The 23,309-nt window shown below is 43.4% G+C and overlaps 2 protein-coding genes across 2 annotated transcripts in view; both read right to left on the bottom strand.

Moving 5' to 3' along the window:
* Positions 1–23,309, bottom strand: part of GRIN3A (glutamate ionotropic receptor NMDA type subunit 3A) — a 153,574-nt gene that overhangs the window by 8,677 nt on the left and 121,588 nt on the right. Inside the window, exon 7 of the mRNA XM_068553316.1 lies at positions 412–576. Within this exon, the coding sequence (XP_068409417.1) occupies positions 412–576 (165 nt within the window). The remainder of the gene's footprint in view (positions 1–411; positions 577–23,309) is intronic.
* PPP3R2 (protein phosphatase 3 regulatory subunit B, beta) lies at positions 10,753–11,261 on the bottom strand. The gene is given in 2 exon segments (XM_068553622.1): positions 10,753–10,955; positions 10,958–11,261. Coding segments are annotated over 2 exon segments (507 nt in total).

Here is a 23,309-nt window from a genome sequence, read left to right as displayed (position 1 = left end):
GAAATGCAGTGAGAACAGGGGCTGGTAGGTTCATCTAAAGGGAAATGGACTTCAAGCTCATTTAATGGGTTTCAATTTTGGCAAGAAAAGAGTCTATAGGAAACAGATCTTTCACACCATCTCTTCAGACTGTCACTAAGAGAAGCCAGGTTAAAAGCGACGCTATTGCTTCCACTCTGAGCAACAGTGGAGGGTTATATGAAAGGCACGAGCATTATGGGATAGCTTAATTTAAGGGGCAAGTGAATTAATGGGATAGAGGGAACTCCATCTTGTACATTGAGAGTGTCTACACACCCTGATTCTCTTGGTAACCTGTCATTTGTCAGTCTGACTTGGGGCCCTGGATTCTCCGATTACTGGGAATTCTGACGTTTAGGAATATTGGAGGAAGATGCCTGTGGCACTCACCTGACTGGTGTGGAGCCAGTATTGCAGCCTAGATTTGTCCTTGATGCGTGGGAGCAGCAGCCTGTACACTATGTGCTCACCGATGGTGGTCAAGATGGAGAGACCAAATCCAATGCACAGCAGCACGAAGAGTCCAGAGAAGTGTTTGATGCCCATTTGCAAAGTCTGTGGCAGAACAGGAAAGGAAAGGCCATGAATGTGACGCTCCATCTGGTCCCAAGATTGTTCACTCTTAGGTGCAGATTCTTTTTTGCTGGACCCAAGGAAAGCTGGAGACTGTTCCTCTGCGTGCTCCGCAGGCATCACTAAACTACACTGTGAAGGGAATCCATCCAGGACTGAGGGCTGCTGCAGGGCACAATTCCTGGGGTGCTACTCACATACAGTCCTATTGTATGAATGGTTTCTGGAGTCGTGCAGAGGCCCTGCGTCTGGACCACCCTATGGTCTCAAGAGAGACACAGAGAGATAGACATCGAGAGAGACTGAAAATTGAAACAGTTTAATATATTAAAACATTAAATAGTTATCAAGGAAAGAATCTCTCTCAGGGACAGAGAATGAGTAGATTTAAGGGGAAAAGATGATGAGTTCAATAATTTTGACATTTAGATCTGACAGGAAACATGGAGATCATCTAGTTGAATGTCCTTATTTTAAAGGTGAGGAACCTGGGCCAGAGAAGTGAAGGAAATTGAGCCAGGTCACAAAATTAGACAGCCACAGAGGAGAAAGAGAAGGGACCTATTTGTTGATTGCTTACTTTTTTTTTTTTGCGCCGAGATAGGTATGATAACTGCAATTTATAGTTGAGGAAACTGAAGTTCCTGCAGCATTTAAGTGAAAAAGCTGGTCTATAAGTCAATGTTTGTTTAGCTCCAAAGCCTGGGCTCTTTCTACTCTACAACAAAAGAGCAGCAACAGCCATAAATATAATAACTTTAACACCTGTGACAGGCACTTTGCTAAATGATTTACACGAAGTCCTTATGAAATAGGTATCATCCAGTCACCGACATCGATGACCAGTCAGTCATGCAGAAAGAAAGACATTTGATGCCTTGAGTGCCTACTATGTGCCAGGCACTCTCCCAAGTACCGGGGGGTGAAGATAGGAGGGTTATGTCCCTGCCTTCAATCAGCTCGAATCTAGGGACGAAGCAAACATTTATACCCCATGATAAATTGATCCACGCCTCCTGGGTTTTGCAGAGAAGCTGGCTCATGAGATAAGACTTAAAGTAAGGGAGGTAGAATGTGGAGGCTCGGGTGGGAAAGTAGCACTCTAAGCTGAGGGAAGCAGAAACAAAGAATGTAACAAAGACATGAACTTCCAGCACAGTGATCTGGGGGCTTGTGAAACAGAGAGCTGTGTTCAGGGGTAGGGTGCAGAAGGCCTGTGTCCTGAGGGAGAAACAGGCCCGCGCTAGGCAAGCCTAGATTAAGCACCTCACCCAAGATCATACAAGCCAATGCTAAGGAGCCTAGGTGTCATTCCTTTGCTGGAGGCTTTTGGTCACCATCATCATCGACAATTATTTAGCACTTAATATGTGGAAGGCACAGTTCTGAGCTCTTTATCAATGTAGCAACTTGCTTAATCTTCCTAAGGACCTATGAGAGAGGTACTGTTACCATCTCCATTTTACAGGTGAGGAAACTTAGGAACAAAAGTATTAAGTGACTTGTCCAAGGTCACATAACTAGTAAAGGTCAGAGCTGGAGTTCACACCCAGGTAGTCTGGCTCCAGAGCCTACACTCTTAACCACCTCATTTGACTGACATGAGTGATCCTCCCATCCTCTTGATGGGGTCTTCCTTTCTTTCATTCTCCCCACCTCTACCCCAGTCCTGGAGAAGCAGCCATTCGGGATGGCTCAGACATGGCTAGACCTCCGTGGTATACCAGGAAGTCTATCTGGGGGCCCAGACTCAGAGGCAGAGCTTGGAGATTTCAGTCTTTGGGGGAGCCTGGGTCATGGAATCTCTTTTCCTCCATGACACTACTTCTGGCAGTGGCTCTGGACCAAAGATGGGTACTAGGATCCCTGAAGAAGAAAAGACTAGAGGTGAGCAGGGGCATAGAGTATGCACCAGGTTTAGGAGACTGGGACACAGGCAGGAAAACTAGCAGACACCTGAGAATGAAGGAGGAAGCCCAGCCTTAGGGAACAAGAAATGCTGGTCTAGGAAATGTGAGAGGTGTATCGGGCCCTGAAGGCTACTCGGTACGAGGGCTTTTCCTGAGACATCTCTGTACAAGTGGTGACCAACCTGACCTCCAGAAAGTATACACAAATGTGTTTGAAAACAGCCCTTGGCCTGGGCCTGTTGTAATGTGTACAGGACACAGCTATTACAGAAGGATTCAATTACTACTGCTGTGGATGAAGAATGAACTGGGGGAATTAATTTTGGACTTTAATACTAACAGCATCAAACACTCAGCAAAACACTAAACAGACTGGTGTTGCTTTCTTATAAGGTGCTGCCAAGATGAAGAAGAAAAATGTAACTTACAGTGAATCATCCTGCTTTTAAAAGCATGGTGTTCCCTCTGGTTTTTTGTGCATAACAGTAATTAGTCTCATTTTCCTCTTACTATCCCAATAACAAAGAAGCTGCATTCAGTTTATTTTATACATTTCTCTCTTAAATTTCTGTTGTTTACATCCACATGCTAATAGAATAATAGAAGTAGTTGCTGTTTTTTTTTAATTGGACATCTGTGTCAGACACCATATATGCATATTATGATCTTATAATAACATTGTAAGTTAAGTATTATTATCCCTATTTTACATTTGAGGAAACTGAGGGTCATTAACTACCATACCCAAGATCATACAAGCTAATAAATGGGGAAGCCAGGCTATGGATCCAGGATTGTCTGATGCCAAAGCCCACACTGCCTTCAAGCGAACACCATTCACAGGTACCCCTTGCTATCTGAACTCTTACTATTCCCTGTTACAACTTGCAAAAAATTTTATTCAGAGTTCACCATCTGAATAGAAAATCCACTATAATCTGCCTTTGGGCACCAATGAAAATGTTTATACTGTGTCTGGGTCTCAGTGATAAGATGTACCGCTGCAGTTGTAATTCAGCTGTCCTTCCCCTAGGACCACACTGCTTCAATGTGCTATGCATTACATATGTGCATCGGCCCCACATTATCAAGTGAAAACTTTTCGTCTGATAGAGTGGAACTTGCTCAACTTGACATTTAGCATTGGTCAGAGGAAGAAGAAGAGGAGCAATGAATATTCAATGTCAATCTTTAAAATAAATTTGAGTGATGCAGACAAAATAATGACTGCAGGTGCAAGTGACAGGAGTAGAAACATCACATTCAGAAATGCAATCACAGCCCAGTCTCATGTTGTCAAGAGCTGTATTAATGAAAGCAAAGAAATGCAAACAGACATAAGTTTTTTATTTTCTTCATCCCATTACTTTATCCCATTTGATAGCTCACAGCCACACACTTCTGGAGTCTCAAGAGCCAAGGAGAGAAGACTGTCCCAGGATTTAGCCACAGGCAAATCTCAGGCATTTATGGCTTCACTTAGTCCTTCACAGGCTCACTCTAGCCCATCCAATCTCACTCTGTTAACTCTTTAATCAATACATAACCACTCAAAAAATTGTCTTGCTTGCTTATTTTATTTTGCTAAATGTTATTTATACTTGTTATATTTCTTTAACATTTTATTTTATTGTTCATTTACGTTAATATATATCCACTGTACTGTGGTGGGAAAGCATACTCTGTATTATGCACACATGAATAACCACTGATTAAGCATTAAAGAACTGGTGTTTTAAATGCTTCATATTATGCAGAAATCATTGGTGGATTGTCATATACAACAATCCATGCGTTGTGCATTAGATATTAAACGTTAATAAATGTCTAAGAATATTTTAGTGATATTTAGGGAAACTGATTGGGCTTTTTGGATGAGGTGCGAATGCTTTATTGTTCATCTCATACAAGATAACGGAAAGGACTCCTGTTACCAGCCAACATATTTCCAGGAACAGACTAGATTCAGATAAAGGGTGATGCCTGTACTATCAAAGGTTCTGAGTGGTCTCTGCCTAGATCATCAGTGACATGTAGAGGCCAAGACCACCAATTTTGTTGCTGCTAAACCCTCCTTTGCATCTTGCTCAGATGTGGACCCTTGAAACATCTGACAGCTGGTTAGATAACTGACTAGGTTCTGAAAACTCCAGCAAGAAATGCAGTTAAAGTATTTCAGTCATCATTTGCCTCAGATGTTACTGGTTAAATCTTATGATCTAAGCCTCCCTAGCCCCCACTCCACATCTCCCAATACACAGCAGCTACCCATTTTCTCTGGTCCTCTAAAGAGTCTGTAATCATTGCTTTCAATTCCTCTCCTAGATACTTGGAAGCAGGATGAGGAGAAGGCAAATGCTGTTTGTAATTTTGAAGACCTGATTTCCTTTTTTTTTGACACCCCACTATTTTGCCCAGAAGAGCAAGTAGCTCAATAAAATTTGGCAGACTTGTTGTGTCTGTACATATAGCCCTTTGTCTGGGCGGGAGGAGGGGCACAGAAGATGGAGACCTCCACCTGCATGAGGTGTGGGCTCCAGAGGTAACAAGGACAGCTACCGCTGGAGAGAGTTTGCCAGGCTGGAGACAATGAGGTAAGATTGTGTGATGTAATCATGTGGGATTTCTAAAAAATTGTAACAACAATCATGAAAAGGGATAAAGAAGATATTCACTCATAGAATCTGGAACTTTCTCGTCAATGAAGACTGAAAGACTGAAAGACTACATTTAACAAAAGAAACAAAAAATGATTTGCAAAATCCAGGGAGACACTGCATGAGTGAAGTTAACAGTGCTCACACATTTGGATAAGAAAATAATCTAGATGGACAGTAAAATTAGGGTCCGCAGGAACTTCCCATCGCATCCCTGGTCCTGGGGGCTGTGGCACCTCTGTCTCTTCTAACCTGGAATCTGCTTAATGGCTCCTCAACATGGCACAGCCCAGGTTGCTGAGGAGATGCCCTCTTTCTGTTCCTTGTGCTGCCAGAGCCCCCGCCCCTTCTGGGTTTGGGAAACCATCTTTTAGCCTTGGACCTGGTGCTTAATGTGCTACATTATCTCCACTGTGCGGTCTTTTGAAAAGTCTTAATTTATTAATAAAATAACTCAGAAAAATATTTCTAAAAATTAAATTTGAGATGATTACCATTATCCTTTTACTATTACTTTCAATTCTTCATTTTCTCCTCTGAACTACAACCATATGCACATATATTTTCCAGAGTTGTAAACTCTGTTATATGTTAATATAACAATTATGCTTTTTAAAAAACTTAATCTAAAAATTTATGGATTTATACAGTTATTTTATTTACTAACTTTAATAGCTTTATATTATCAGTAACTATTATTTTATCATAATTGACTTTACTCCCAAATGGTCAGGTGTTTAATATTACTTATTATATATATATATAATAAATATTGCCACAATAAAAAATCTTTTGCATATAGCATTTAAAAATCATTTTTGATCCTTTCTTTGAGATATGTATTGCAATGGGTGGGATTACCAGGTAAGATCATATAACGGTTCTGATGCCTTGTGATGTGTGAAATGGTCCTCAAGAGTGTGAAAACCATTCACAATGATTCCCAATATGCCCCATTGCACAGGATGCTCACATCCTCTCCAACCCTGTTTTGCAACTAATCATTTTTTCCTGTTTTAGGTATTCTGATTTGTATTTATTCAATTTTTCAGGCTACTTTTTCATGTTTGTTTTTCCTGTTGCCCCAGGTATGTATTATATATTTATATGATTTGCCCAATTATGTATTTTAGAAAAGGCATGGATTTTTACTGAAAAAAGCTATTAACCCCTTTCCTAACACATTACATATGTGTCTCAATTTTTAAGTTTTCCTGTTAGCTTTGTTTTGTTAGATTTTATTATACAGGTGTTTGAATTCTATATGGCTCTATTTGTTTTGATTATTGGAAACTTTTCTGTTATTCAGTCATTAGAAATAGCAGTTGCTGGGATGTTTTATGACCAATTGTTTTATTTCTGAAAAATAATGAACACTTCAGTCCATCTTGAGCTTTTTTAACAAGAGTGGAACATATTGCTTTCTCTTTATTGAGACGTTTGATTTCAGCCCCATGCTGCAGAGGTACCTTAGTCAGTAAAAGGCCATTCCCATCCCGGGGTGATCTGCATTCCTTTATGCTAATTTTGATTTTTACTTAAAATCCTATTTAAAAAAAAATATTGGCAACATACACATGCACACACACATACACAAAACATTGTGAGAACAAACACCATGTAAAATTAACAACAAAACAATTTATTTGTGTGTCAGATTTAGTCTAAGAGCTGTCAGATTGTATCCTTTATCTACACAGCTTTTATTGCTGCTCATGTCCCTTCAGTGTTATGGTTTTTCACTATGAATCAGCTAGTGCTTTAAAGCTGACACATGGTTTGTTGCTATTTACACAGTCACCAGCCAGTGGAAGAGCTAGGGCAGCCAATACGAAAGGAGAGAGGTCCAGTTCCGATTCTCAGTCTAGAGACCTGACTCCTTTATCATGATGCCACCTTGTCTTAAAAAACATCCAAGCCTCTCCCTTTTCAAGGCATGCAAAAGAGATAAAACACAGTAGCCAGACTCACGAACCACTTTAAATCCTAACAGAGAGAATCAATAAGCATAAGTGAAGAACGGAATTTGTAATAAAAAAAAAATTCCTGAAGGTTTTTCCTTGAGAATTCCTCTAAAGCAAGATAGATTTAGAGAATAAACCAGCTATGCTAAGGCCATATTTTTTCCTACGTTTCAAAAAAAAAGAAGTGTCTAGTGGTTTGGGGATTGCAACATATGGTAGAGAGCAGACACAATCCATTAATATACGATTCACAACAACATAGTGTTACTGATGTCTACAGCCTCAAAACATACTGGTTGCTGTTACCAGCTTAATCTAAATACTGTCACTTATTCCTCAAGATGAGGTGGAGGTGGATGATGATGTAAGACTGCCTTGCCTAATACTTTTAATTTTAATTTTTAATTTTTTGCACTGTATAGAACGAAAGAGGTAGAAGCTGCTTGCTCCTTGAAAAGCAATTCACCTTTTTGTAAAAACTGAGGCTTGGTTTGATTATATTAATAAGACTATCAGGAATAATTTGAGGCAGGTAAATACAAAAACCATAAAAATAGGAGGCAGTGGAGTGAGGTGAAAAAAGCTCAGCATCTGGGGTCACAGAGCCTGATTCAAGTCCTCGCTTTGCCACTTACCAGCTGGGATATCTTGGAGAAGATTCTAGATCTCTCCATAGCATCATCTGTAAAACTGAGATGATAGCACCCACCCCACAGTGTTGTTATGATGATTAAATGATATAACAAATGTAACAGGACCTGGAACAGCTGTTCAATATGCATTAACTACTATTATTACCCCAAGGAACTGTACAGAACTAGATTTGTTGGCAACTGGCAATTAACAAAGAGAAGAATCAAAGTATTCTAATTTGGAAGTAAATGTGATCTCTCTTCCCAAATATTCATAGTCAGATCTTTCTAGTTGCTGAAGCTAGAAACAGGCTCACAGTTCAAGGTCACTGCCACAAAGCCTTGGGTAACTATATTAGGTAGACTGATCAAGCAATTAGCTTGTGAATTCCAGCCACTCTAGAAGCTGAAATAGTTTTCCTCCTCTTGTTAAATTTGAACGTGTAATCCAACATGTTTCAAACTCTCGGTCCTAATTTTAAATTTCCATATTTTAACGTGCACATTGCAGAGTATGTAAATAATGTCTCTCTTTCAGAAATCCTCTTCGCTGGCATTACAGAAGCTCACTTTTCTCATGCAAGGTTTCCTCCACAAAGTCAAATAGGTTGGGCTAGAATGAGAGTCTCTCTCTTTTAAACTTTCTCCAGTCAAGACATCTGTTATCCCCTCTGCAAATGCGGGGGTGGGAAGGATCTTGACATTATTTCCATTGTTTCCTTTCTGGATTAGGATCACACAAATGTCCAGCTAATCTGAGAGTGGGTGTGGCTAAGTACTAAGTAAGCGTTCGAAAGGAACCAAGAGGCCTCCCTCTCCCTTATATATTGATCTAGTAGAAGAGGACGAAAGGGGGAAGGGAAGGACCTGAGTAGCGTGAACGTGTTGTGCTCTAGCACTTTACATGTTTAATCTTCTTGAATCCTCAGAATAACCTGGGGATGGATCCTCATTTTAATCAGGAGAAATGACACAAAGAGGTTAAGTAACATGTTCGTGCTCGCACAACAAATAAGAAGTGACTGTGATAAAAACCCAGTTGTAACTGCATCCAAACCCAGTCTGAGTCTTTGAACTATGTTACCCTGAAATGGGGGTAAGACTCATATAACTACAGGTTTGCGAGCATTTACTGATCATTAACACATTTATTTTAGGACTGCGCAGGAAGTTAAGGGGCTGGATACCTATTCTTTGTGGTTCATAAGTAATTTATTAAATAACAAGTATGGCAGGGTGTCTTGGTAGATGGGTGCTCTGACAGTAATTCAATTTGTGGATTTACTTGTCCCACTTTTGGTTTTTTTTTTGCGGGGGGATGGGGGCAGGGAAGACTAGCTACCAGCCTCTTCGAAATATAAGGATAATAAATCTTGAAACAGATCTTTCTTGTCCTGAGAAAAATCACCTGGGTTTTGTCCCTTGGCTAAGTACGTGTAGGGAGAGTACGTCTCATTGTCCTGGTATTTTGAGAGGCTTAAGCACCTTCTACAGGGAGTGGACCACTGTGAGAAACAGGCCTGATGTGAAGTGGCAGACATTGGGACCAGTCCTGTCCCAGCTCTTCTGAGGACAGCTTGTTCTCTGGGATCTGACAGTAGTAAGTGGGACCACAGAGAGCTGGTAACATCTAGGGTGCAGGCAGCAGTGTACTTACTGGTACACTGGCTCTCCAAAACAAGCAGAAGCAAAACAACTAAAACTTTTTGCTTTTTTCTGTGATGTACTTACTACTCCCACTATGGCTGATTTCAAGCGATTGACATGACATCGCTGAACATGGGGTTGGGGAGGGATGTGCACACTTTGATTCTCACCCAGTATGAATAGGCTCCAGCACACCCCTTGGCTGCAGGTTTATGAGGGTGTGAGGGACTCTGGGCTGACTGTTACATGAGAGAAAAGGCTTCCCACCATGAGAGAGCTCTTGCCTTCCCTGCCAGGCCCAGGTCTGATTTTAAAAAGTAAGCTTTGTTAGTGTAGACAGCGTCCACCCCTGCTGCAGAGGTGTACCTGCTCGCCTCTGCATCTTTTGAGTGCCAGGAGCAACACCGCTTCAGCATCCTGGGGAGAGTCCACTGCAGCTGGAATCTTCACTGCCTCTGCCTGTGGGAAGAATGACTCTGAATGTGGCCTATTCTCTCCAACTGGAGTGGGGCTGAGTATTGGAGGTGAGAGAGCTTCCTACGAAGTTCTCTGCCCTGTTTGAGCTGAAGCCCCATTAACTGAACTTAATACTGGGGTGGGCAGCCAACCCTGAAAACCCACCTTCACTGAGACTGATAGTTAGACTGGGCATTTAGTCCAGTCTTAGCATTTCTTACAAGAGCCCTGAGTTTCTGCTCTGAACAGAAACTGTTCAGGAGCTGGAGCAATGAGACAGGGGGAGCCCAGCTGGATTCCTAACCCTCAAGACATGCTCGGGGATTTCTGGATGTACCATGGGGAGTGGGCTGCGGCTTTCAAAAGGGAAAGATGGGTTTTTGTTGCCCAGAGAGAGGTGATTAAAAGATGCTCAGCCAAGAGAAATATATTCATCCCTGTTGCTACAATAAGTAGATAACAATCTGTCAAAAGATGCCTGAACACCACAAGTAAATGAAAATAGTTCACCTAACACCTTTTTGGAATTTTTCCCCACATATAAAACCATGAGAAGTAAAGGAAAAGATGTATATTTTCTTACTTTTGAACTTTAAAAGTTCTTCTTCACTCTTTATAGTTTGGCCTCTGAATAAAAACAAAGAAAAAAATACGTTCATAAGAGCCATTTCCTTTTCTTCCCCCGCCCATGCTCCTTCATTATGTTCTCCCTGACTTAGGGCATTACCAGGAGAATAAATAACACCGAGGTGGTCAAGAGGTTGGTGTTAGCAAATGTTGCTTCACAAAGGGAAATACTTCCCAGTAGGTCAGAGAGACGGTTGCTGGGCCTCTTGAGCTGATCTTTGAGAAGAAAGAAAAAGTTGTTGTCGGGTGGTGCTCTTCTAAAAGCTCACACAATTGTCAACAACTTCTTGTGGCTCTCCAGGCTTCCGACCGCAGCACTGAATTCCTGGAAGGATCTTTTCCCATCTCGATCCTTGCCCAGGACGATGATGGTTTTGTCCACGAGCTGCTGTAACTGCCAGTCTTTCAGGTTGTCCACCATCATCGTCAGCACCTGGAAGAGCTCCCCGTTGGAAATGTAGCCGTCTTGTCCATGTCGTAGATGCTGAAAGCAAACCTCAGCTTCTGCTCCTTGTCTCCCTTGCCACTGAACTGGGAGGTCCCCAGGATGAATTCCCCGAAGTCCACCTCTCTATTGCCGTCTGTGTCGAAGACGTCTGTCACTCGCTGCACCAATGGGTTCTCCTGTAGCTCCGGCAGGGACATGAACTCCACCACGCTCAGAGCGCCCGAACTGTCCGAGTCCAGCTTCTTAAACCGCTTGCCCAGCCGTTTAATTTCGTCTTGGTCAAAGTGGGAGCACATTTCTACCGGGTAACTGGACTCATTTCCCATTGTGGAGCCAGTCTGCTCATAGGGTCGGGGGAGGGAGCAGGGGCGGTGGGCGCACGCAGGGCTGGAGAAGGACTGTTACGCCGCCACGTGGGGTGGGGGGGGCTGGGGGGGGGCTGGGGGGGGCGGGCTCGTGGGACCTCTCCCCCCGCACCGTCTCCTCTCACCCCCCGGCAAGAAAATGGGCAGCTCTGGGAGCCAGGCGGGGGAGTGGGTGAGCAGGGGGAGAAGAGGGGGTGGGAGGGGGGATTTTGCAAGGGGTAAGATAGGAAGATAAGTAGGAGAGGGGAGCTAGGGGGAATGCCCGGGACAGGCTAAGAGCAGGGATACCCGCTTTCTTCCTTCTCTCAGTACCTTAACCCTTATCTCTCTTGCTTTTTTTAAAAACCTTCTCGTGTCACTTTTCCTTCTTCCCTTGGAAATTAAACTCCAAGGGGGCGGGTCCGCAGCTGTATTAATCACCGCGGTATCCCCAGCATAGTGTCTGAAATGCAGTATGTGCTTAATATATGTTGAATGACTGTGTAAACTGCAAGCAGGGGCTCTTGATGCTTATTTGCAGGCCTAGTGTAAGGACTAGATAATACATCAAAGCGTGATGTCATGTATACATCAATAGTTGACACTTGAACAACACGGGTTTCAACTGTGTGGGTCCACTTATATGCAGATACTTTTCAACAGTAAACACTACAGTACTACAAGGTCAGCAGATGGTTGAATCCGCTGAGACAGAACCGGGGATACTGAGAAAGGATACCCAGGGCTGACTATAAATTATACAAGGATTTTCCACTGAGCAGAGGGTTGGCACCCCTAACCCCCTGGCATTGTTCAAGGGTCAACTGTTTTTCCTAAATTCTCTGGGAGGGAAAGCCAGGATTGACATCCTTCTGGTACAGTGACCAATGACCTTTTTCAGAACGTGGGGTTCAGGGTCTTTCTAAGGGACCACCCAGATATTACACAAAATTTCTCACATGGATCATCTACAGGCAGTAACATATTCTTGAGGAATATACACAATGCTGAATTCAGGGCCCTTTTCAAGAAGACACAGGTCCCAAGACCATAGCCTCTGTCACCCTGTTACAGTACTTCAAATCCATCCTCTCATACCCAGTCCTTATCTTTGTTGGGCTAGTGCCTGGCGGCCGTCCTGCAGACCACTTTGGGGAAAGGCTGTAATGTGTCCTGACAAGCCTCTGCCATGTTTTGAGAGTAAAAGTGGCCCCTAGGCTGTCTCACTCTTTCCCTCGTTGCTTCAAGTGGATTTGTTCTTTTTTGTTGAAGATGAATCTCACCCCTGCCTCCCATATTCCTTCCTCCTTTAGGAAGACCTCAGTTACTCCAAATGCATACAAAGTACATTTGGTTCAAGAACAATGCAGCTCTAAGGGACCTGGGGGACTCCCAGGACACTAAATCAAACTGAAGGGACCAAACCCTCTCTCATTTAAAAAAAGGCTGCCACCTTTTCTGTGCTTTAGTTCAGCCAAAATATCAGCCTAAAGGTAACCATGCTAAAACTGGCACAACAAAGCCGTGGAATACCTTACCATTAGATCTACACAGTTTAAAAGAAAAGGAAAGGTTTAGAGACTAAAATATTTGATGACTGAATTATTATCCTGACTGAAATAACCAGATCTTAAAGAAGCACGGTAGGGTGGAAAGAATTTAGAATAGTATAATAGGGGCGGGGCGGCGGCTGTTAGCGCGAGACCGAGATGGTTAACGCGAGACCTTTAGATCGAGACCTCGAGACCTCGAGACCTCGAGACTGTTAGTTTTCAGCGTTTAGAGGTCTCACTCGGCCGACAGTCAGCCGGGCAGTGGTCCTCACGGCAGAGAGTGAGGTGAGAAGCGGATCGCGGTCTTCTCTCAGGGGCCCTCCCGTCCAGGCCCTCTGGCCTCGGGCCGGTGGTTGAGCCGGGCGGCCCGCAGACAGGCTGAGGGCTATGTCCTGCAGAGCTCCAGAGCCCTCGCCATGGCCCCCTACTGGCCGGGCCCAGGCCCTGAGGCAGCAGCGAACCTCTGCCCCATCCCCACCTCCGCCACCTAGTGGCGGCGGCAGTCACCGTGGGTCACAGTCCGTGGAACCCGGCCCTCGTCGGGGGGTCTGAGGAGCCTGAGGGCCGGCTGGGTCCTGGGCGCCTGGCTCCCTCAGTGATGACGGCTGCGCAGGATCTGGGGGCCTGGCTCTGAGGGTGCTGCCAGCTGAGCTCTGCCTCTTCAGTCGGTCTGGGCACTGGCGGGAGGACCCAGACTGAGTGCTGGACTAATGCTCCCGGGCAGGGTAACCGGCCCCCGCAGGGACCCCTTCCTCTTAGCCAGGGCCTGGGCCTCAGAGGGCGAAAGTCGAGCCTTGGGACCTTGAACAAGTAAAATGAGGGATAATGATGTCGCTTTGCTTACAGAATTTGTTAAGTGTTAAAAGCCGCAAGGAGGCATGGAGACAGAACTAAATGCCTCCCCTTACCTTTCTTGTCAGAACAGAGAATAACATTTGTTTTGGTGAGGTTTACAGGAACGTCATGACCTCAAGAACAAAGGATCTGACACCAAGAAGCCTGCATCAACTAACCACGCCCCTCCCTCACCTTCCCTATAAAAGGGCTTTGCTGAAAGCTTTCTGGGAGTTCGGCGTTTTCAAGGTATGAGCCACCCGTCTCCTTTCATGGCCCTGTAATCAACCTTTCTCTGCTCCAAACTCCGACGTTTTGGGATTGTTTGGCCTTACTGCGCATGGGGCACACGGACTTGTATTCTGTAACAATAGGGCAATCAAATCTTAACTGTCCACTTAGTAGCAGTAAGCAACTTGGAGAAGTTGCTTAATGTCAGTTTTCCCCATCTGTAAAATGGGGCTAATAATATATTTTAAACAGTTGTATGAGGATTAAAGCTGTTACTAGCCAATATGATAAATCATTATTATTGTTGTTATTATTACTAATTTTATTACTATTTACCCTGCTGGTGGAGATGAAGGCTTAAAGAAAGAATACTTGGCAGCCTGGGCACTTAAGTGTATGTGCATTCATTTAATGCACACTCCTTGTGTACCGTGTACAATATGCCAATCGCTGCTCTAAGCCCTTTGCCAGCATTCACTTCAGCTCCTCCAGGGCACTGTTCTTTGGGGGCTGATGGCAGATTTTCCATTGCAGGCTTGAGGAATGCAGTGATGGACCTCACTCGTACTCTTATGGAGTCCTCATGATTTTCTCCTGAGTAATGCCTTGATGGTTGTCCTTTAGGAAGGAGTCATCAGTGTGGAAACTCTTAAGTAAGTGTCTTCCTCTATGCGGTGTGTTATTAGGAGGTAGCGAGGGGCAGTGGTGAGAGCATAGGAATTAAATAGACCAGGTTCCAGTCCCTGCTCTGCCCCATGAGCTGTGTGCTCTTAGAGGAGCTGTTACTGTCCCAGCCTCAGTGTCCTCATCTGTAAAGTGGTGATAATAATCACCTGCTTTATATATTCTAAGAGTGAGATGAGGGATTGCATATAGAAATATTATGTAGAAGGAGAAATATCGTCCCAAGAGTTAACTAATTTAATCGTCAAACAGACATTACCAGGAAGATGGTACCACTTCTTTGAAATAAAACGGTGCACAATCAGAATTGCTTTACTCCTGCCTTGTAGAGGAGGTAATGTGATGCTGGATCTGAAATTTTAGTCAGTGTGAAGTCGAGTTCCCCATTGTTCCACATTTTATAAACTTTGTAGTTCAGCATTATTATGGGACTCAATGCCATTGTTTCAGTTTTCTCCAGCCATTATTCTTAGTCATTTCCATGGAAAACACTATTTGTCACTCTTTCCATTTATCACTGTGGGGGGATTTGGATTGCTGGACATTCACTGCAGGAAGCACATTAAAAGGACTGGCTGATTGTTTTGGAAGAAATCAGGATTCTGACACCACTTCCATTTCAGTAAGCCATTTTTTTTTTCCTCACGAGTTTTCAGGAAAAGGACTATGAGGGGTTACATGCAAATACAACTGACACTGGAAAATAAAATAGAAACAGAAGTAATGAGAATTGAGGCTCATATAAAGCTTCATCTTCCAAGTTATTCAGCAGAAGAAGTTTCTGAGTAATTCACACAGTCACTCTGGGAGCTTTACAGGTGGAAGCCCTCACCTTTCTGTGATTTTGCTGGGCACCATCTTTAACATCTATTTGTATTGAGGTAGCCACTGTGTAGACTGTGGAACCACATCGCCGTGAGTTTAAAAGCATTCATGAGCATCAGAGTTCTCATCTGCAACTCAGAAATACTATAATGGTGTCATATAATGTTATTATAGGTTTAAGTGGGATAACATCTAAAAATTAAAAAAAAAACAAAACACAACACAACTAAAAGAGCACACCAGCGCACATTAGGGGCTCAAGAAATTTTATACCTTGTCTCCTTACTTTTCCCTTTCCTACTCCTTTATTTGCTTTCTCCAAAGCAGAAATTTGACTCTGGCTCTATGTGTTTTATCTTCCTTGGATGTGACAAACCTTGTTTGAAGTTTAAATCCATTTAACAAATATTTCAACAACATGGATGGACCTAGAGGGTATTATGCTAAGCGAAATAAGTCAGAGCGAGAAAGACAAATACAGTTTTCACTTATATGTGGAATCTAAAAAATAAAACGAATGAATATTATAATACAGAAACTGACTCACAGATACACAGAACAAACTAGTTGGCTCCCATTGAGGAGAGGGGTGGGGGGAGGGTCAAGGGAAGATACGGGGATTTAGAGGTACTACTAGGTATAAAATGAGTAAGATTTAAGGATGTAATGTACAGCACAGGGAAAATATGGGCAATATTTTATAATATCTTTATACGGAGTATGATCTATAAAAATAGTGAATCCCTATATTGTACACCTGAAACTAATATTGTAAGTCAACTCTACTTCAATAATAAAACAATCCATTTAACACATATATATTGAGCACTTACTATGTGCCAGGCCCTGTGCCAGGTAATGGAATTTTCTGTGGTGAACAAGACACAGTCCCTTGAGAAATCTACAGTATAGTAAGTGGTATGGCTTTAAGGATGTATCACTATTTGCTCAGTCTTTTATGTTTATCATGTATATTCAAAAGGATCAAGAGTAATATGCTTGATTTTCTTTTGTAATTCTGGGATGGTGTTTAATATGAGCTTTGGAATATATGGTTTTTCAATCATAGTTTTGCGATTTAACAACTCTGTGATCTTGGGCAGAGTTGCTTATCTGAGCCACTGTTTGCTCATGTGTAAAACAAGGATACAATTGCTAACTTATAGCATCATTTTCAGAATTAAATGAGATAAAATGCATAAAGTATTAGACTCAGTGCCTAGCACATAGTAGGTACAAATATTGTAGATATTACAATTATTGCCTACTGGAGACTTGTCTAGAAAATTCTAATTCTAGTACATTGTTTGTATATATACACATGCAAATATACTCAAGTACTCACTTGTTTTCTACACAAATATCTCTTGAGCATCTGCAATATGAGAGGCATATGGTAGTGACCTAAGGCAGATACTTTCCCAGCTGTCTCTGTCCTCATGGAGCTTACCGTTTGTAGGGAAGATGCACATGAACCAAATTATCATGCCTGTAAATGTACAGGGGCACCTGTGGTGAGTGTCACAGATGAGAAGTAACACAATAGGAATTTAATCTAGTCAGAAAGATTAACAGAACTTTAATTGGGGAAGTGATGATTGAGCTGAAATCTCAGGGAGAAGTTAACTGGATGTTTAGGCAGGGATGCGTGTTCCAGGAAGAAGGACTTCCATGTGCAGAGGCACTGGGGCAGGAAGAGCATATCAAGTAGGACAAATTTAAAGGCCAGTGTGGCCAGAACAGGGAGGACAAGGGAGAGCATGGTATTAGATGAAGTGAAGAGATGATCTGTCCATGCCTTAGACACTGAAGAAAGGGCAACATTTATTCAATCATTCCTTTACAGGGCATCATTTATCCAATTATGTTTTGACATATAAAGCATTGAGGGCATTCAGAGATGGTCCCTACTCAGAAAGCTTACCTACTGCTGAGTGAACTGAGGCATTAGAGATTGTGATTAATTATAGCACAAGATGGAAAAAGAAAGATGTCATCAGAGAGGTAAGGGCAAAGAGCTATAAGAATTCAGAGAACTGAGAAATTGTTGAGAACTTCCCAGAATTCTTGCTGGGGACAAATGGAGGAAGATTTTTTTTCCCAAGAAGTATTGTTTGATCCTGATGAAGACAAGGGTGACAAATACCATAATCATAGAAGTAGGAAAGGGAGTAGGCATAGATACCAGCAACTAGTTTAATGCGGCTGAAATACTTGAGCAAAATATGAGAAGGTTAGCTGGAAGGAAACAGATCAAGGGGAGTTTTGAATGTTTGGCTGAAGACACTTGGTTTCCATATGACAGGGAAAGCACAGATGAGTGACCAAATCAGAGTTTTGTTCTAAAAAGATCAATCTGGCATTGTTAAGGGTGAGCTGAACGGGGGAGAGCCTGGCAGTTGGGAGAGTGGCCAGCAAACAATGACAACTATGCATGTTTGTCTGGAATATGGGAGCCTGAGCTAGGATGAAAGAGGCACTAGAGGTGAAAGGTGAGGTGTATTCATTTGCTAGGGCTGCCATGACAAGTACCAGAAACTGGATGGTGCTTTCAACAGAAATTTATTGTATCCCAGTTCTGGAAACTAGAAATTTGAAATCAGGATGTTGGCAGGGCCATGTTCCCTCTGAAACCTGTAGAGGAATCCTTCCTTGCTTATTCCTAGTTTCTGATAGTTTGCCAGCAATCTTTGGTGTTCCTTGGCCTGAAGCTGCATAAATCCACCCTCTGCCTTCGTGGTCACATGGTGTTCTCCCTGTGTGTCTGTCTTTGCATGCTAGTTGTCTTCCTATAGGGACACCAGTCATGTTGGATTAGGGACTCTGTCTACTACAGTGTGACTGTTTAATCTCATCTTTGATGACCCTATTTTCAAACCAGGCCCTATTCTGAGGTACCAAGGGGTTAGCTCCTTAGGACTTAAACCTATCTTTTGGGGGGGTACAATTAGACCCATAACACTAGGCCCGGTGTCTTACTGGACAGAAGGACAGAGGGAGGAAGCAAAGGTGAGACTCCAAATGTGACTGCACTGGCTTCCCTGGCTAACCAGCCCTGTGCTTGGATGTTGCAGGAAGCCACCTCTACTGTGTGATGAAGGGCTCACACGGTGTGTGTAAGGGCTCCAGGGCTCCCCGGCCCGCACCCCCTGACGATACTGGCTTCTCATCCAACTCCCACAGCCACATGGGAGGAAGTGTCTTCAGAGGAAATGTCGGGGCAATTTCTCACATTCTTAGACTTGGTTAATACCATCTGTGAGATATAAAAAAGATGGTTTTCTGATATTTTGCGACACTTCACATTATAGCCACTAGGTGATGATCTTCACACATTTCCTTCCTTTTTTTTTTCAAGCTGGAATCTTCAGAGCCTGGAGAGTTAACTGTTTAGCACTGGGAATAATTAAGGAGGAGTCCCGTTTCATGTGATTCCCCCACAGATTTCAGTGTATGGAAATCTAAAAAAGTGGAAGGAAGACTGTCTCTCACAATAGTCCTAATCAGTCTGAGCATGAGTTCATTGAATTCAACCAGGGGAAAAACAAGGACTGTTAACAGTATGCGATCTTGGGTATAACAGATGCTCAAGCATCTCTGGTATATAAAAGAGGAGACCCTTATTCCATGTTATCTGTTTAATTGCTCATTAGCATGGGTAAAGCGGGACACTTGCTGGAATTAGTTTTCACTGTATCAGAATTAAAACTTCTGTCATTTATAGTAACCAGAGAGCAACAGAGAAGCAGCCCTAGCTTTGTGATGGTATGGGGTGAGGAGAAAACAAGACTAGAGAATTGTAGGTCTCCAGCTTGTGCACCCAGCAACCGGACTTTGAAATCCCATTGACCACATTTAAAGAAAGTAGTTACTGTTGTTTCTTTAAAGATCTGTTTTAAGTTCAGGCTAATGGTTTGTATAAGCCACCTTCCTGTTTTCCCACTCAACCTGGAAGCTGAGTTGGACAAAAGGAATAACATGATACTGTAAATGCTGGTTAATCCAGCACATTGCAAAACAGAAAATTCCAGAATCATGTATTTCACAAGTCCTCCCTCCAAAAGTCTTCAGTTCTAGAACATGTAATTAATATAATATAAAGAACATTTATGTTGGAATTATAAGGTGCTTCTGCTTTTTTGGATATGGGTCCAGGGTAATTTTTTGCATGTGTTTATTATTTATCAAATATTTTTTCTTCTATGTGCATAGCTCTATACTCAGGGAAGGAGGGGGGAACATTTGCTAAGCTAGGTGTTCTCCATAAACTATCTCATTAAATACATTTTATTACTTACAAGCAGACTCTATTATCATCCCCAGTTTTGGGGTGAGGATGTGAAGTTTTAGAAGTTTCACGGCTTGCACAGACACAGTGATAGAGCCAGGAGTCAAACCCTAGGATGTCCACTTCCAGAACTGAAATTCTTTCCATTATTCCAGACTGCCTTCCATACTAGAAAGGATGTCCCTGCCCTCGTGGAGATAATGGTGGGCTCCAAGGCAGAACACAGGAAAAGTCAAAGACCTATAATTTATTCCTGGGTCTAGCTGTGGCTGCATAACAAGTGGGCCAGGGAAGGTGGCCACCTGTAATTTTAGAATCCCTGAGGAGGGCACCACTAAAAGCATGTGGAGTCCTGTGCATCTAGTGTGGTTTGGTGCGGTGTCTCTGGAGGGTGGGGCCAAATTGCATTGCTTTTAATTTCGTGCCTTGGTGTCTTGCTCACGCTCTGACCAGAGGGCTCTTCACTCTACAGGGGCTTCCCTCCTCCAGAAAGCCTTCTCTGATTCCTTTTTGCTCTTCTGTGAGTGAACCATGGGCTTGCCTGTGTCACTGTTCCACCTTGCATCTTCTTCTACTGCTGCCCCTGTGGGGTGTGGTCTAGGGCAGGGGTCCCCAACCCCCAGGCCACAGACCGGTACTGGTACCAGTCCGCGGCCTGTTAGGAACCGGGGTGCACAGCAGGTGGTGAGCGGCAGGCGAGCCAGCAAAGCTTCATCTGCCGCTCCCCATCGCTCCCCATTGCTCACATTATCGCCAGAACCATCCCCCTCCCCCACAGTGTGTGGAAAAACTGTCTTCCACGAAACCGGTCCCTGGTGACAAAAAGGTTGGGGACCGCTGGTCCAGGGGGTTTCTTCACAAGTCTGTCTCTACCTGCCTGTGAGCTCTGTATTCATCTCTGCATCAGCTGCATCTGGCGTGGAGCTGGCACACAGGGATTCAAGACATGTTTGCTGACAGATGAATGAATGAATGAATGAATGAGTGAATTTGTTCTGGTAGCGGAGTAAGAGAAGGTGAGGCCTTTCTGAGACTGGGCTCCCTTTCTTCATGCACAATTCCACTCCACATCATAAAAGGACATATATACAGCTTTGTGTTTCTTCAGGTTTCCAGAAAGCGCTACCTGGATAGGTTCCATCTGACCTTATGCTTGGCTTAAATACTAAACTTAATTACTTAGGCTAGTCCAAGGGAAGCACTCAGCTGTCAAGGTGGTTCTTGACTTACACAGGTTTTCAATTTAAAGCAATCTACAGTCATTAACTCTCCCTGCCTCGCTGTAACTTTCATCAGGTTGAAGAGCAGACAGTGACATTTTAAATTGAAAAAGGAAGGAGTAGGGATGAGAGAGGTGCAGGAGGCTGTTGAGATGTGACGTAGTTGTCAAGAGCAAAAAAGGACTGCATTAAGGCTCCCCCCTCCCCCACTCCCATACTGTTCCGTTTGGGTCTTTAAAAATAAACTGCAAAGAAAATTGACAGGCATTGAAGCTTCTTGATGGGACTGTGTGATCTTTTCAGATTTCAGTGTATAGTTGACTAACGCATTACTCCTCTCCACAAAAAATTAACAGAGGGAAGAATGGGTCTGCCGTGAGAAAGCTCCATTTTCTCAGTGAACAGATATTATTAGGTTTCACACTAGGTGCACGTTTTGGTGGTCTGGGGCAGTGGTCAGGGATGGAGGGCCCACACTGGAGGCCAGTCAGTTCATTGTCCTCCTCTGTGTCCCAGGATCCAGATCTTCAGCTAGTTAGGTTGGGATCCCTCTAAACGCACCTGCTTGAGAACCACAGCATTCTCTTAAGCTGGACATGCTGCTCAGCTCAATCTTAAGGGCAGGAAACAGGCTTCAGAGAACTTAAGTGATTTGCTGAAGGTCACTCAGTTGGTTCATGGCAGAGTCAGGACAAATATGGTAACTACCATTCATTCAGCAGCTACCACATGTCAGACACTTTTATGTACATTATCTCTGTTCCTTACACCAAGCCGAATCATCAAATATTCTTCTCTCTATTTTGCATAGGAGGAAACTCAGAGAGGTTAAGTAATATGTGTTCATGATGTTTTGATGTACCTTTTACATGTGGATATTTTGACACCGTGGTTGTTTTTGCATTTGCACCTCTACCGTGGTCCTAAAGACAGACCATTTACACTTCAGCTTAAAAAAATTGCCTAATAATGAGCTTCACAAACATCTTCACTCCACCCCTGTTCCATGGCCTCATCCCTTACTGGATGAAGTTCAGGAATGGGGGATGCCAAGGATGGGTAAGATTAAGAATGAATTAAAGGTCAGGTTGGGGTTGGGTGCCAGGAATGGGGTGAGGTCAAGGACTGAGTAAGTTCAGGGATGGGGTGAGGGTCAAGTTGAAGGTGAGGTCATGGGTGGAATGGGGCAACGTTTCTTAATGTGCACTTTCCTTAATAATAAAAAAACACTGAAAAGATTAGTGATTTATTTTTAGACTATTTCAACATTTCCTTTTCCTTTTCCCTACCCTATGTAATCGAGGTCTCTGGATTCCTGAAATAGAGCTCTCTCCAGTGCAGTGTTCCACTTCTTGCTTAGTACGTATTTGTTTCCCTAAATACTCAGTGACAACACAAGGAGACCCATGGATTCAGAAGCAGAAAACCTTGTAAAAACCCAGGAAGATATGGATTCAACTGAGGCTCACAGAGATTCAGTAACTTTCCCGAGGACATAAAACTGCCTCCTCACAGTAATGATGGAGCAAGGGTGACTCCCAAGACCAAGGTCATTCCAGTGGCCTGGTTGTCCTTCTGCCTTCTTCCTGATCCGTGCAAGGCATGATCTCCCTCCCTCCCAGAGGTTGGACCTCTGCAGTTGCAGAAGCCGCACATTCATAGATGGTCAGGCTGCCAGCGCTTTCCTTCAGCTGGCCCCATCCCCACCTTCATCTGCCATGAGGGGCTGTTCTGGACATTCTTTTGCCCTTCCAGATCCACTTTCCACCTCTTCCCATCCTTCTTTGTGCCCTGGGGAGGTCCTATATGGACCACATTGACAGGCTTCCTTGGCTTAAGCCAGTGGTGGAAGATTGGAGGGCCAGAGGAGACTAAGGTCAGGTATTTACTTCCTGGCTCTCTCTCAGCCAGGTCACTGTGGCATGGCTATGTCCCTAACCAAAGGCTGCAGCTCCTATTAGAATGCCCTCTCTTGTGCCTCCCTGGGTTCTAGGAGTGGCTCTCTCCATTTTCCCCTTTGAGCTCAGGTGTGGTAATGGCTCCTTCACTTTACCTGCCCTGAGAGATTGCACTATTTCTGTTGGTTTCCTTAAACCATACCTCTGCCAAGAGTTTCTTGAAAACTCTCCTTAGACTGTTTGAGTATGCTATCCATTCCCTGCCCAAACTGTTTCCTCTTCCTTCTTGACTATTCCCAGTTGGCTAAAAGGCACATTATTCAACCCAATATTTAAAGGAGACTTTCAAAAAGAGGTATCATCATATATCTTAATAATTCCTTGAAGAATTTTGGGAGTTTCCTAAGCTGTGATCTGCTGCCTTCCTTTTCCTGGTTTGTAAATAACAGATTTCACAGAACTGTTGCCCTGGAACTCTTAAATTCAGTCAGTGACTC

This window comes from Eschrichtius robustus, chromosome 10 (assembly GCF_028021215.1).
Source record: "Eschrichtius robustus isolate mEscRob2 chromosome 10, mEscRob2.pri, whole genome shotgun sequence".
NCBI lineage: Eukaryota > Metazoa > Chordata > Mammalia > Artiodactyla > Eschrichtiidae > Eschrichtius > Eschrichtius robustus.
The sequence above is the reverse complement of the archived record's forward strand: the minus strand, read 5'-3'. Positions and strand labels throughout refer to the sequence as shown.